The sequence below is a fragment of the Mirounga angustirostris genome, unplaced genomic scaffold, assembly GCF_029215605.1.
Source record: "Mirounga angustirostris isolate CCGP_5_RB_7025 unplaced genomic scaffold, mMirAng1.0.hap1 SCAF_8, whole genome shotgun sequence".
Taxonomy (NCBI): domain Eukaryota; kingdom Metazoa; phylum Chordata; class Mammalia; order Carnivora; family Phocidae; genus Mirounga; species Mirounga angustirostris.
In genome coordinates, this window is record NW_026991716.1 from 114,553,783 (window position 1) to 114,569,224 (window position 15,442).

The 15,442-nt window shown below is 37.7% G+C and overlaps 1 protein-coding gene and 1 pseudogene across 1 annotated transcript; both read right to left on the minus strand.

The window, feature by feature from the left end:
- Nucleotides 1-1,203: 1,203 nt before the first annotated feature.
- LOC123837179 (trace amine-associated receptor 4) lies at nucleotides 1,204-2,247 on the minus strand. The gene has a single exon (XM_045866094.1). It carries the CDS (start codon nucleotides 2,245-2,247, stop codon nucleotides 1,204-1,206), a length of 1,044 nt encoding a protein of 347 aa, XP_045722050.1.
- A 9,474-nt stretch (nucleotides 2,248-11,721) lies between these two features.
- Nucleotides 11,722-12,751, minus strand: LOC123837178 (trace amine-associated receptor 3-like; annotated as a pseudogene).
- Between the last annotated feature and the right edge of the window lie 2,691 nt (nucleotides 12,752-15,442).

Here is a 15,442-nt window from a genome sequence, read left to right on the forward strand (position 1 = left end):
TGCTCTGTGCATTGTAGACTGTTTAGCAGCATTCCTTACCTCTACCCTCTAGATGTCAGTATCACTCCCTCCCTGGTTGTGAAAACCAAAAATGTCTCCAGACATTGCCAAACGTCCACAAGGGGCAAATCTGTCCCTGGTTGAGAACCACCAGATTAGAGAGACAGAGAGATGGTGTGAAGGATGAAAAGAAGATTGTAAAGGACAAAATAAGTTTATGGGGTAGAAAGAAGAGAAAGACAGAAAAAGACATGTAGAGACATTTGAGGCAGTAGTATTATCCTAAAACTCTGGGGGAGGGCAGGAACTTCAGTTTGTGAATGAAGCTCAAGCTTGGTGAATAATTAGTATGTACACACAGACACTCGAGATGGAAATACCACCTATATGTATATACACACACTCTCTCTCCATGTATATGTGTATATATATACAATTATTTATTGGGAGAAAGAATATATTACTAAACTCTTTCTTTATTCATTCTTCTTATTCAATAAGCCAGTTCAATTTTATCAAAATATTAGAAAACTCACATCAATTCTTTTTGAAAGATGTTTAAGTCAGAACCAAACCAAACCAAACAAAACAAAACAAAATGAAAGTAGCTGTGCCTGTTTCCTTTTCCCCTTCCACATTACTCACATGCTCAATAATCCAGGCTCCCAGTGTTCTGAAGCTCTCTCCCCCACTCCTCTAAGATATAACAATAATCTTAAGAAAGATTTAGATAAACTTGGTGTGGCTGTCAGTGGGTGAAGACCAACTGTATCTCCTCTTCTGATGTTTATAAGAAAAAAAGGAGATCCCTATTTGATTTAAATAAATCAAAATAAATGAATAAATGAATAAATGAATAAAAATATGTGTGATGTCATTTGGCCAGGTCATAGGATGAAAAAATAAAATAAATAAATAAATCAAAATAAATAAATCTAAATCCCTAACTGTGTAAATTCAGGAATCAGCAAGCCATGGGGCAGAGTTTCTTTTTATTGGAGGTGCCTCCCCCAGAACCCCAGAAATTGACCAATTTGGTAGCTCTGGTACACCCAGAAAGCTAGATCTATTGCTCTTACTTAGGTGTCCATAACACCAACTGGAAGAATATCTTTATCCAGTAAGTCCATGGCTCTATCTTTGGGGGAAAGAGCATCCAAGATTCTGTACCAGGAAAAAATCTTGGAGAATGGAGAACATTGCCTAAGCATCTGCAGGAAATAGGTTTAGGGTGGAAGAGTCAGGGTGGAAGATGGTTCCCGTGACAATCATCCTCAATGCTTTGCGAAACCAGGAATAAAACATGCCATATATAATGGGATTGAAAGTGGAATTGAAATAACCCAGCCAGAGGAAGACATTGTACAAATCTTCAGGGGTTGTAAAATTAATGAAAGGGTCTGTGATCGTCAAGACAAAAAAGGGCAGCCAGCACAGCACAAACACTCCCATGACTATGCTTAAAGTCTTGGTGGCCTTGCTTTCTTTTTTGGATGATACTTTCATTTTGCTTTCTGACCCTCCCTGTTTCCTGATAGGACTCATGCCAATTTGCCTAGCATGCTTCCTAGCTACTATGAAAATGTGTATGTAAATCCCCACCATGACAGTCCCAGGGAGAAAGAAGGCTATAAAGGAGGCCAGCACCCCCCAGAGCTTGTTAAATATCAATACACACAAACCTGTGCAGTCAATGGCTGCAACAAAGTCTTCTGCACCAATTATGTTGAACTCTGAGAATACCAGGCCAAAGGCAAAAAAGATGGGAATGGACCAACTGATGAGCAGAAAGACCTCTATCACAGGGATGGTAATTTTGGTGACATAATGCAAAGGGTCACAAACAGCATAGTAGCGGTCCACTGAGATGAAGCAGAGGTGAAAAATAGAGGTGGTGCAGAGCATGATGTCACAGCAGCTGTGGACTTTGCAAAAGAGGTCTCCAAAATACCAGCAGGACTCGATGGACCTGACCATACTGAAGGGCATGACCACACAGCTCAACAGAAAGTCAGTGGTGGCCATGGAGAGAATCAGGAAGTTGGTTGGGGACTGGAGCTGCTTGAAGTGGGTGATGGAAATGATCACAACCAGGTTGCCCAGCATGGTCATCACTATAGCACCAATCATGATAACGTACATGGCACACACACTCAGCACAGACCTCACATTTCTAGGGCATGAATTGTTGACCAAAGCAAAGCAAACCTGTACTTCTGAAGTGTTCCAAAGATCAGGTGAATTCATTGTCTTTGTCCTGTAGATACTATTAGTCTTTTGCAAAAATACTGTGCTTCTCTTCTTTCTGTGAAAGAAAGAGGAAAAACAAGGAAAACTGTTGGTGGGCAAATTTTCAAAAAGGCCCAGCTAGCTGCATTTCTAATCCCAAATTGAACTCCCTATCTACCAGGAGCATTACTTTTCAAATTCAAATATTAAAATTCATAGGAATCACCTAAGGATCTTTTTAAAACACAGATTCTGATTCTGGGGTGGACGTTGAGAGTCTGTAATTCTCACTGGCTCTCAGGAGATGCTAATACTAGTAGTCCAAAGACTGTCCCTTAACTAGGAAGGAACTAAAGACAACTAAATGAATATTGTCACCCAACATCTAAGTAACCCAGTTAAAACCACCTAAGCAACCCAGGTAAATGCCCATGTTCTGATTGCACTAATATGTAGCCCTTTCTCAGGATGCCAAATCTATAGACAGATTGAGAATTTTCTCTGTTCCACTTAAATTAACCATTTTGCTGATAAAAGCCCCTCAAGAATAACTGGGACCTATGGAACCATAATTTAGTGTTTAACTCAAACAATAATTACAATCTAAAGATTGTGCTTTTTTCCCCCTTAATTTCTCTTGTGGGTATCTGCAAATTCTTCGGATCCTGTTGCTTGATACACACTATTTAATTTAAGAAGCATTTCTCTTTGCAATGTGAACAATATAGTTTTTAGCATTTAGAGCAATTTATGGTAAACTGAAAATGTGCTAAAGCCCACAAAATTATATACATGAGTAATCTCAAAAAAAGGAGGAGGGAATACTGAAATGAAAGATTCTGTAAATCTCCTTTCATATAGCAACTGCATCCACAAATTCAGATTTAAGTTGAGGTCTCCTTGTCCACAGATTGCAAGGCTTCTATTGGTAACAAATTTGACAGACAGGCGTGCTCATTGTTTAAACTGTCACTTTACATACTTTATGCTCTTGCCCTGAAAATGTGAAAATAATGAGACTGACTCACCCAGAGTATGACTGAGGTTTGATTTGTTTTTCCAGTGCCAGCACTGGGTGTGTGACTCTGATGACCAAGGACAACCATTACTGAGATCTAAAGCCAGGTTGGAGAAGTGGACTTTAGCCTGAGAAGAATACATTAAATGAGAATATAAGTACCTTTGAAAATAATTTACCATATTTGCTATTATATAGCTCAGCAATTTTTTCCAATGTGTATTATTTGGAATTTTAACATTATGGCACATTTTATTTGCTCTGGATACAATAATTTAATTTCTCAGATTTGCATTTTTCTTTAGATATGTTTTAATTGTGCCAATCAAATGGTATGCAATGGAGTTGAACTTGAGAAAACAAAACACAGAGAAGTAAGAGGTAAGAAGGACAAAGATTTATTCAAGTCCTTTTTAAACTATGGATTATCAATTTTGGAACACACGGTACAAATTATTTGATCCCTTATCACTTAAGCCATAAAATACTGAATATAATGAAGTCTTAAATACCAAATTAACTTCTTTAGTGAATTAACTTTATTCTGCTTATCTTCTTTGCTTTCGTGAATTTAATTTTTTTCTTATTTCTTTTAAAAATTATCTTTAAAGACAGCTAACAAGTACCACAAAATTACTTAAGCATTTGTCACTGTATATCCATAGACACAGCATTCCTTGTACAAAATGTACACTCTTCAGTAGTTCATGGTATAATTTGGAGAGTCTGAAGTTTCATTTTTGAAAACTTAATGCCTGAAAGGATTGATATAACTTAACCTCTTAGGTTTGTAAAGTGAATTTCATTTATTTCGTCTTATTTATTTACTTTGTGTGGAAGGAAACAGGGTATGCATCACCTCAAGTTTCTGATCCAAGGCTATATATATCAGGGAAGTGTTTAAACATTTAAGTGTTAGAGTAAGACAAAAAGAGTCAGATGCACACATTTACTTAAAAACTTATTACATGGGTGAATTGTGAAGGTAATGTCAAAGGTAATAATATTTTAAGCCCCTACCTGTACGTTCTTGGGCCCAAATTACAAAAGCAAGAAAGCAAATGCAAATGTGGCTGCTGGTCTACCACTTCCTGAAACAACAAAATGGTCATGAAGTTTGAGGTTTTGTTTGTTATTTAAACAATATAACAGAATAGATTCCTTTACTTTGAAGATTCACTTCCAAAAAAAGATACAATAATTTTTTAATAAGATTAAACAAGGTTAAACCCAGTATGACATCTCACTTTTCTCAGAGAATATTATTATTATACCTTTTATTTTTTTATTATTATTTTTTGAACCAATAACATTTCCAGGGACCAAATGAGTGACAACATTGTAAACAATCACAGGAGGCAAGCATAGGAAATTATTGGTTATTTTTGCTAGGAGGTAATAAGAAACATTTGCAAACAATTCTGGAGAGGAGCAAGAATTGCATTGTCTTTTAGTTCAAATTTAATTCTTTAAGGGAAAAAATAACATAATAAGGAAACAGACACAAGGACTCTGAAAGAATGATTTCCTCAGATTTGCAAAAAAAAAAAAAAAGAAAGAAAAAAGACTCACGTAATAATTTTCCCTAGGGGCACCTGGGTGGCTCAGTCATTAAGTGTCTGCCTTCGGCTCAGGTCATGATCCCGGGGTCCTGGGATCGAGCCCCGCATCGGGCTCCCTGCTCGGCGGGAAGCCTGCTTCTCTCTCTCCCACTCCCCCTGCTTGTGTTCCCTCTCTCACTGTGTCTCTCTGTCAAATAAATAAATAAAATCTTTAAAAAATAATAATAATTTTCCCTAAGCATTAATTACCTAAAATTCTGTTAATATATATGTATTTCCTTCAAATAAGAAGGAAAATATCCATTGAACTCAATAATGTATTGTAAATAAAGTGGCAATTTTAGGAAAGGACATATCATACCTGCTTTATCAGGTATTTTCTTCCCTTGCTGGTGACATAGCTCAGCTGTTTTACCTCTGAGACTATTTCTGTGGGAAAAGAAAAAGATATTATCTTCCTTTGATGTATCTCACTCATTGAGTAGTTTCTAAGGTAAGGGATCTTACTTGTGAAGTAAATTTAAGAAAAAAACTGCTCTGGGTCCTGCTATCGTTGCCTCTTTAGAATTTCCATGATTTAAAAAAAAAAAATGATCCAGATTTATTTATTTTATTTATTTATTTATTTATTTATTTATTTATTTATTTATTTTTATTTATTTAAATTATTTATTTATTTTAAAATACTGATCCAGTATTTTAAGTTTGGTTCCTTTCAACAAGCAAAAATAATAAATCGATAAATCAATAAATCAATAAATCTGATCTTTTTCTTCTTTTAATATATTTTTCTCTGGCTTACCAGAATTTGTCTAATGAGGTAATTTGGAGCTAAAATCTTTGAGAGATGAATTATCTGTTGTGCTAAGGTTTCTTACCACGCAACCCGGCAACGTGCCTGGTGGCTCTCCTCTTTGCTGATACTCAACCAGAAAAGGCACTTACGCCCAAGCTCTTATGGATAGACTCTTGGCAGGCTATGCTGTCATCAGTACATATACACAGAATATGCCTCCTGAGGCCACATTACCTACTTTTGTCCTACTTTGGACAGGTGTGCCCTTTAACAATGTGCAATGTGCTGCCAGCAAAGCAATTACAGCAGGTCACCAGAGAATTGGCTCTGGGAGGGTGAATCAGTTTGTGTGATTGTCCCTTTGACTTCAGAGGAACAGCGTGGACTAGCCTCACAGAAGGCCAAAGTGGATAAAAAGGAAAAAAATGATAGGAAGGGAGGAAACGAGGGAGGGAGGATAAGGAAAGAAGGAAGAATAAAGAAGGAGAAAATTTAGTTAAAATCCAAAAAATGCTCACTCCACTTATTACCAAATGATAGATGTTTTTAAACACTTTAATCCCGGGGTACCTGGGTGGCGCAGCCAGGTAAGCCTCTGGCTCTTCTTGGTTTCGGCTCAGGTCATGATCTCAGGGTCCTGGGATCAAGCCCTGCATCTGGCCCTGTGCTCAGCTCAGAATCTGCTTGAGATTCTTTCTCTCTCTCTGCCCCTCCCACTCATGCTTGCTCTCTCTCTCTCTAAAATAAATCAATAAAATCTTTAGAAAAATGAATGAATAAATAACTAAATAAACAAATAAAATGCACAACTGACCACATAACTTTAAAAAAATAAATAAACACCTTAATCCCTAGTGAAAATTTGGCTCATTTATACCTTTTCCTTTTGTTGCCATGCACAGTTCAGTATATTCACACTGCACTTAAGTCCATAATTTGTCAAACAAAAAGCAGTAAGAACCATGTTTCAAACCAACCAAATGAAAAATGAAAACTTCTATCATCATGTGGGTGTTTTCATGATCCCTGGGGGAAAGTGTTTCTATTAGGGGACCACAGTTCTGAACACCAATCTTCAAGTTGTTTCCACTGATAATTTTGTCATCCATCGAGGACACAAAACTGTTATATCTAAATACTCAGTGCTTAAATATTTATAAAAAAATAGCATCAAATTATTTGTTTTTAAGCTAACTAGTAAAAACCAACTTTATTTCATCCTCTGAGGACTTTTCTTTATAAAATAAAAAGCCTCAGTGAATGGGGATGGTTAGAAGATGTTGGGTTTTCTTTTTATGTTCACTGGGTTTACAAAACTTCTCTTTCCAAACTTCTTCCTAGACAGAGCACTAATAATGTCATAGTATATTTTTATAAATTTTCATTGTATCAGGCAGAGTCCAGTCAGGAAAGTAAAAAGGGAAATTGTTATTTTAACTGAAAGAAATTAACTATTTCTTCATACACCAAAGAACTAATAGATCTAAATTAAACACAAAATTTAAATGATTCAGGTTAGATATATTATACCTGAGAAGCTTTGCAAAATACGTGTTCATCTGCCCTTATGTTTTCTTTTCCCCCACTAGGATTCAAATTTCTAGAGGACAGGATTTAATTCTAGTTTATCACTGTGTTCTGTTCTGTGTTCCTCCAGGTAGGCATCGGTAACTATGCACCATACTCAAACACAGGAGGAGGAGTGATATAACATAATCATTGAAATGCAGTAAAATAAATATCAAAAAGCAAACAACTAAGGTATTTACTGATATACAGCGATGAATGTATACGTGTTTGCATGGATATTTACTGCAGCATGACTTGTTACTGAAGAAATCAGAAACAGTAGGTTAAATAAATTATGATATTTCCAAATAAAAGGATATTTTACAGACTTTTTGAAAAATTAGGCAAAACTTTTTCCTGATATAGAATGAACCCCTGAGATGTATATTAAGTGAAACAACCAATTGTTCAGAACAGCATGTGTAGGTATTTTGCCATTTTTTTTAATAAGTGTGAGAGAACAGTATGTGCATACATATAAGATTGTGGAGATGCCTGTGTATGTCCAGAAAGATATGCAGGGAAGTGATTGCCTCTAAGAAAGAGTCTGTAAGACAAAAGGACAAAGACTAAAGGGAAATTTATTCTTTGGTGTACAGACCTTGGTTCCTTTTGCATTTTTAATATGCATGCATTCCCTTCAAAAAAATTAAAAAGATTTTTAAACAAGTTTTCTTTATTTTTCTTTATGTCATTCAAACATATTAACTAAAACTTTATCTAGCTGTAGGCAGGGTTTAAAAACCCTTATAACTCACGCTTATGAAGGTTCTGAATTTGTTATAGAAATGCAGTCATTGAAATCCAAAGTATTAGTATAGTTTGTGTTCAGTTTAAAGTAATCTTTGTATATTTGTCATTCAGTATTTGTAGTGTTTAAGGGAATTTAGCATATTAGGGCATTTATCACCATAGCTTTGTGATTCCCACTTAAAATGTGTCATTTTTTTTTCTGTTTTACACTGTTAAAATTTTTTTATTGTTGTTCAACACACACCCAGTAAATGCACAAATACGAAGCATACAGCTTATGAGATTTTAAATACATATAGACTTGTACAGCCATAATCCAGAAGAGTCATAGGATATTTCCAGCATGCAGATGATTCCTTCCTGCCCCTCTCCAGTTATACCTCTCCCCTCAGGAGAAACCAAGTGGAAGAGGAGGGTGAGTTGCCCCCAGGTAGGGCAAACAGAGGAATGATCTAAAATGTGAAAAAATGTGAAAATACAAAGAAAGGCCAAGTTGGGCATGGACAGACGTGATGCCTTTGGCGAGAATTTCAAAACTTTATCTCAGAACAATGAAAAGCTACATTCACCACGTGTCTAGCAGGAAACAGACGGCACGGTTAGCCTGGGTGATTGAGGAGAGTTTAATAAAGGGACTATATACAAAGACGTGGGCAGCATTAAGAAAACTAGCAAGAAACAGCCTAGTACCCAGGGGCAGCAATAACACAGCGTCACCACCTTGCAGGGCCCAAAGTGCCCTGGGAAGGCACTGGTTACAGGCATTCGAGAGGATGGCTCTAGAGAGGGGGACTCCATATGACCTTTCCTGAAGACACTCAGCCAACCCCCAGGGTAATGTGACAGAGAGGTTGTCTGGATTAAATACCTTTCTTTCAACTTCCTCCTGTCCTGCAAGTGCTTCTCATTGGTAATATGCCATTGGACAACCCAGGGCAAGGGAGCCCCTTAATTCTAATCCTAATCTGTGCTCCCCGCTAGGGAAAACAGAGGGAATCTAGCATAGAAATCATGAAAGATATTTAAGAGGGCAGTTGTTAACTTCAGATAACTGTGCAGAGTAGATTGGAAAGCTGTGAGACCTGAGGCAAGAACACGATTTAACATGGATGAGAGGGGAGGCATATTTACAGATGACCATGTATGTCCTTTATTGAGTACTTAATATCTACATCAGTAAATAGAGACAATTTCCCCATAGCCTTATAGCTATATATTTCATGCAGGTGGTTCACTAAATCTATCCAAATCGATGATTCCATTTTTATTTAGTTAGATTTATATCTACAGATGGTCCTCAGTCTAACAACCACATGCCATTGTCCCACATATTGAAAAGCTGGCCATCCCTATGGTGCTCTCTTCCCCCTTGGGAAACCCCTGATGCTGCTTCCATGAGAAGCATGGGAGGGCAGGAGTGGGGGGTGGGACACACAAGACCAAGGCTCTCTCCTTTGACCAAACTCTAATCAGGCTCCTTTAATCCCTGTGCTTAACTAGACGTGAACCTGGGCTTCCCTCTCTGCCTTTGTAAAATCCAGTTTGAGCAAGAATCCTGCTAAGTCAGTTCAGCAAAAATCTCCCACCATTGGTAGCTAACCAGCTTCAACATCTTATCATTCTGGCCTGCCTTCAGCAAAAATTCTGGTGAGTCAGTCTATCAAGAATTCCCTTTAACCCTGGTGTTTCCTCTTAGTAATTTTCCATCCACTGCCCCAAACACTATTCTTTGGGTACAGATCCCCACTGGAGTTTGTGGGAGTCAGATTTGAGTCCAATCTTCCCTACTATACAAATCATGCTGTAGTAGTCTCCCTTGAATAAAGTCTGCCTTACCACCTATAACAAGGGTGATGAATAACTTAACGCACACACATGCATGTCATGATGTTTTTAAAATAGAGAAATAGTTCAGAAGTAGAGAAACAAATGAGACTTTTTTTTAAGATTTTATTTATTTATTTGAGAGAGAGCAAGAAGAGGGGCAGAGGGAGAGGGAGAGAAAGGGAGAGAATCCCAATCAGACTCTTTGCTGAGCACGGAGCCCAATGTGGGGCTCAATCTCACAACCCTGAGATCGTGACCTGAGCCAAAACCAAGAGTCTGATGCTTAACTGACTGAACCACCCAGGTGCCCTCAAATGAGACTTTTAAAAGCAGGAACTGAGAAGAAGTCCAAGTATTACAAGAATCACTGGATAGTAAGTGCCTGTCACTACTGAAGTGGGGCAAGTCAGTTTTAAGGTCTGTGGTAACTTTTTTTTTTTTAAGTGGTCTTTACACTCAATGTGGAGCTCAAACTCGGGACCTTGAGATCAAGAGTCACATGCTCTACTGACCGAGTCAGCTGGGCACCCTGGTCTTCAACTGTGAGGGGAGAGGTCCAAGTGGCGGTGTCCACCATCTTTTGGGACTCTCAGGAGGAAGGAGCTGAGCAGTGCTACTCACACCCAATTATCTCTCCCTGGATACAGCCTAAAATGTTCTTCTCAAGACCAGCAGTTAGACTGCATCAGTAAATATCCTTTGGTAGACATGCAAGTACTTCAGTTATGCATTTATTATGCACCTTTGCTTTTCTACCAACAAGAACAGGGGATGAAAACTGATGATGGTGAAGAGGAGTCATCCTTATGGAATCATATTGTCCTTCAAGGCACATGTTGAGCCTGGCTAATTATCCACAGCTGGATCTAGGACATGGTGTGTCAAGGAATGTGAGAGAAGGGCTTAGAAGAGAGTCAGAAAGAGCCAAAATTAAGTTTTCCTATCCAAAGTTTGCCCTAAAGCTGGACTTGGATTCAGGGGCAGTCTGCCTCCCTTCTGCACCTCCTCTTTTCCCTCCCACAACGTAATCCCAGGTAGGAGAGGAAGTGGACACGGCTGTTACATGTACTCATGTATTTTCCGATCTATCAGGTAAAAGAAAGTTTCTGTTTATTTCTTAATGTTTCACAGAATAATCACTGGAAGGATTTTCACCAAACATTCATGATCCGACTTAAATCATAGGCATTGTGGTGCGGATGAAATTTATTTGTCAGAACTTTAGGGCAACTTTCAGAAGAAGTGATTAAAGCAAGTACAGGGAGAGGCCTTGTGATTGCTGGCCGATGGTGTAGACACACCTTGCAGAGGAAAAAGGTAGAGACAAGGAACCAGGAAGTCATTCCAAATATAAACCACAAAGTGAAAAATCACAAGGATAAAAGCTCAAATTGCATATGATGATTTGTAATCAACTGCTTCTCCTATGAACAGCTCTTTGTAATAAGCTTCAGGGTGTCAGGAAATGACTGAATAATTTATATAATGATGGTTAATAATTATCCAACACCAAACAATAAAGTAGACTGCTAGTTAATAGTAAAGGCCAAACTTCTGTCACACTTCTCCCATGGGTCCACAGGTTACCCACAATAATCTTCTTTTTTTCTGAATTCCTAGAGTGGAATCAACAACCCAAACCATTAGCACTTGATTTTCTTTATTCTTATATTGGTTTATAATTGTCTCATGTGTGTAAATAGAGGCCAGCCTATTCTGAAATGTTTTATATTTCTTTTGTATATCTTCCCCCAATCAGATGGGAGTATTGATTAGATACAGAGTTCACAATTAATAAGTGATTGACTGATTGGTCAAAGATATTGAATGTAACTCTTGTTACATTCAGGTTACAAAACACTTATCAAGATTACTGAAATCTAATAGAATAATTAATGTGAGGTATGGGGCCAAAATAATGTCTCATTTTCAATACTTTCTTCACTTTTATAACAATTTTTTTTTTATTAATGTGCTTCAGGAAACAGATTTGCAGTTTCTGAGTGAGAACTAAATATTTTGCCTGACACTATGTACTTAAGAGCTTTCTGAAACCATGAATAAAAAAAACCATGAATGAGGGGGTTGCAAGTAGAGTTGAAGTACCCAAGCCACACTAAAAGATCAAGTACTATTATGGGAGTGGAATAGTCTAATATGGGTCTATCAAAACAGCAAGAAAGCAAGGCAGCCAGCAAGCTAGAAACACCCCCATTACTATACCCAGGGTCTTAGCTGCTTTTCTGTCCTTTTTCTTAGATAAGTTTTTTTTTTCACTTCGCCCTTTGTGTTCTCAGGCATTTTGCTGATAACTTTTGCATGTTGTTTGGAAACAATAAAGATTTTGCCATAAATACCAACCATGATGGAGCCAGGAGTAAAGAAACGTAGTGAACAATATCGTCCCCCAAAATTTGTTGAAAGTAAGTGCACAGAAATGGAAACAAGCAACAAGAATCTCGTAGCGGTGCATACCAGCAACATTGGCCTCAGATAGAACTAAACTGAATGAAAAAAGAGCAGGGGCCGACCAGCAAAATGCCAACAGTCGCTTTATCATGGAGGTGGTCATTGTGGCTGAGTAGTTAAAGGGTAACACACGGCATAAAACTGATCAATAGCAATGGAACACAGATGGAAAATGGAGGTTAGGCTTAGCATCATGTCAAAGCTTGCATGGAATTTACAAAAGCCATCCCCAAAATACCAGCAGCTCTCCACTGATCGTACCATGCTGTATGGCATAATGACAAAACCCCCCAGAAAGTCAGTGGTTGCCATGGAGAGAATCAGAAAATTTGTGGGAGAGTGAAGCTGTTTGAAATGTGATATGGAAATCGTTATAACCAAGTTTCCAAAGATGGTGATAAACATGGCTGCAGTCATAATGGAATACATTATCACTGGGACATGCAAAGAATGGTTGATGGGAGGGCAAGATTTATTTCCAAATTTTGGACAACTGGATAAATCTTCAGGAATATAAGTTAGATCCATGGTGCTTTATCACTCCAAATTCCTTTTTCTAGGAAGATGATTCAGTGTTTCTTCTCTTCTTAAAATGATTCCAGTAAATTTCAGCTCCTAATAGTGCAATAAGGTTCAAAGTCATCTGTTATTAATTCATTTCCATTTTTATTTATTTAAATATTTAAAACTGTATCAATTGTGGTTGCTTTCTGAGTTATTTGCTGCATTAGGAAAGGAAAAGTTCCAACTGCTTAGTCTTTCCTGTTATATTTTATTCTATTCCACCCATCCATTTTTTATTCAACATGGGTTTATCTATTGAGTGCTCTGTTCTTTTTAATGTATTGGAAGCTTCTCAAGAGTTTATTCTATTTATATAGACATCTATAAAAGTCAAACTCATGAAGCAGAGAATACAGTACGGTTACCAGTAATGGGGAAGGTGGGGGGTTATTGTTCAATGGATATAAACTTTCAGTTATGCTAGATGAATAAATTCTAGAGATCTGCTGTGCAACAGAGTGCCTCTGGTTAATAATATGGTGTTGTGTACTTCAAAATATGTTAAGAGGGTAAATCTCATGTAAGTGTTCTTAACACACACAAACAACTAAAACTAAAAAAAAAAAAAAAAAAAGGCTGGGGGGGCAAAAGGTGTTGGCTATGTCCATTACCTTGATTATGGTGATGGTATCCCAGGTGTTTGTATATGTCCAAACTAATCAAACTGTCCAGCTTGTATCTCAATAAAGCTGTTTAAAAAAAAGAATTTATGGTCAACTTTTACCTTGAGCAATGCCGTTTCTAGAAACTCTTTTGAACTACAAGTTAACATCTCTCATCATAAAAATACTTACTACACAAAAGCTAAGTGAAATCACAACGTTTTTCTTTATGCATTCTTTCAATAATTTCAAATCTTTTTAAAGAGTCTGCAGATATCAGAATTATAAATAGCATGTGGCTGTTGAAATATAAAGAAAACCATGTACCTATGGGTCAAACCATGCACCTGGGTCAATGCTTCATAGTTTCTCTACTCTCTACTGCCTTCCGCCCCTCCCCTCTGTCCTTCTCTACTGCCCTCTCCTCTTTTTTCCCCTTCCCTATATTTCTTTAGTTTTATCACTCATCTGGAATTCTAACTACTGGAGCCATGTCATAAATATCATCCTCGAGAGACTCATAAGGTTCACAAATTTCATGTTCATAGACTTGGGCCAGTCAAATCTCACGTGATTCTAATTGGTCAAAGGGGCTGGATAAGAGATAATGGACAAGTTGGCATAAATCCGAACTCTTAGTAAGTTACTGCACCTGCTTCGCTATTTACTTTGTGATATACACTATCATGAAAAATCTGCTCACTGGCTGGTTCTGCAGATGCTTGACACTGTACCTCTCACAAACCATCAAATCTCCTCAATGGGCTACAGAAAAACAAGTCCAATCTTGACTGAGTTAGACATAAGAGACACTGTAGACCTACATCAGATTCTCCCAGCCATAGAGATTCAACCATAGCATAGGTTCAGGCAGGTTCATCTATTTTGGCAGACTCAACTTAGTTTTGCCTTTAGAACCCTAAGAAAGAGCACAAAAAGTCCCTTCCTGGTCTCAAAGTGTCAGAAGCTCTTTTCATTCCTTCTGATTCTGTCAATCTTTCCTGACTGACAGGGAAAAGAAAAATAACCTTTTAATGACAGAAGAACCTGTGTGACGTTAGATGGAGAAGCTTCTTTTCCCAAGCCTCAGGAAGGTTTCTCTTCAGAAAGTCTTAAGAGGACCCCCTTTGAGCTGAGTGCTCCATGCGGCTCTCCTGTTTGTTCTATTTTAGGGGGTTCCATCACTTACTTCCAAAGAAGAGGGAGCAAAAGAGACTTGAATTGGGGGTTCTTCTTCAAGTCTGAGCTCTGCCTCTAACTGGCTGTGAGCTTCCAATAAAGGGAGGTGTGCTAGACTAGATGGGCCCGAGAGGGTCTTCCAGCTTTGAAAGTCTGTGAATGACTGGTAGCTGAAAGGTCATTAGTTTTAAATCATCTTCCGTGCTCGCTTTGGCAGCACATATACTAAATCATCTTCCTATAAACAAATGGAAAGTGGAAAAACAGAGAAATAAGATGAAAGAAAGAGATGGAATAAAGGATGTGGCTCAATGTAGGAATTCATTGAATAGTACTTTCAGTCTCAGGGTACATCTGACCAAGATCACAGATGTGATTCTCTCCACTGCAGATACTCCTCCACTCCTCGTTGCCTCTTTTTCTTCTTCGGTTTTCACCAAGAAAAGGCTGTGAGCATTTAACCTGGGCCCCATGTTAGCATATAAATGATAACACTTGATAAACAATTGTTGAATGTAATATCTGTGTTAAAATATACACCAGCTCACATCTTGTCTTTTCTTGACTTAACCTCCTAAAATAAACTCTAAGTAACAGCTACATCTTATCAGGCACAACTTTTTAATATACTACCATCAGGCAAAGAACCTGTATATCTTATTCACCCCTGGATTCTCAGCACCTTAGTAGGTGCTTATGGCAGACACTAGGTACATATTTTTGAATGAATAAAAACATAAATAAATGGTAAATTATGGTTGTTTAAAAAAATATCTGCATTGTTCCAATAAAAGCAGTTGCTTCAATATGCTTGAAATTTTGCTATAAACAAATGGACTAGATCCAGGAGTACAGTTCATGAGTTTATCTTCCA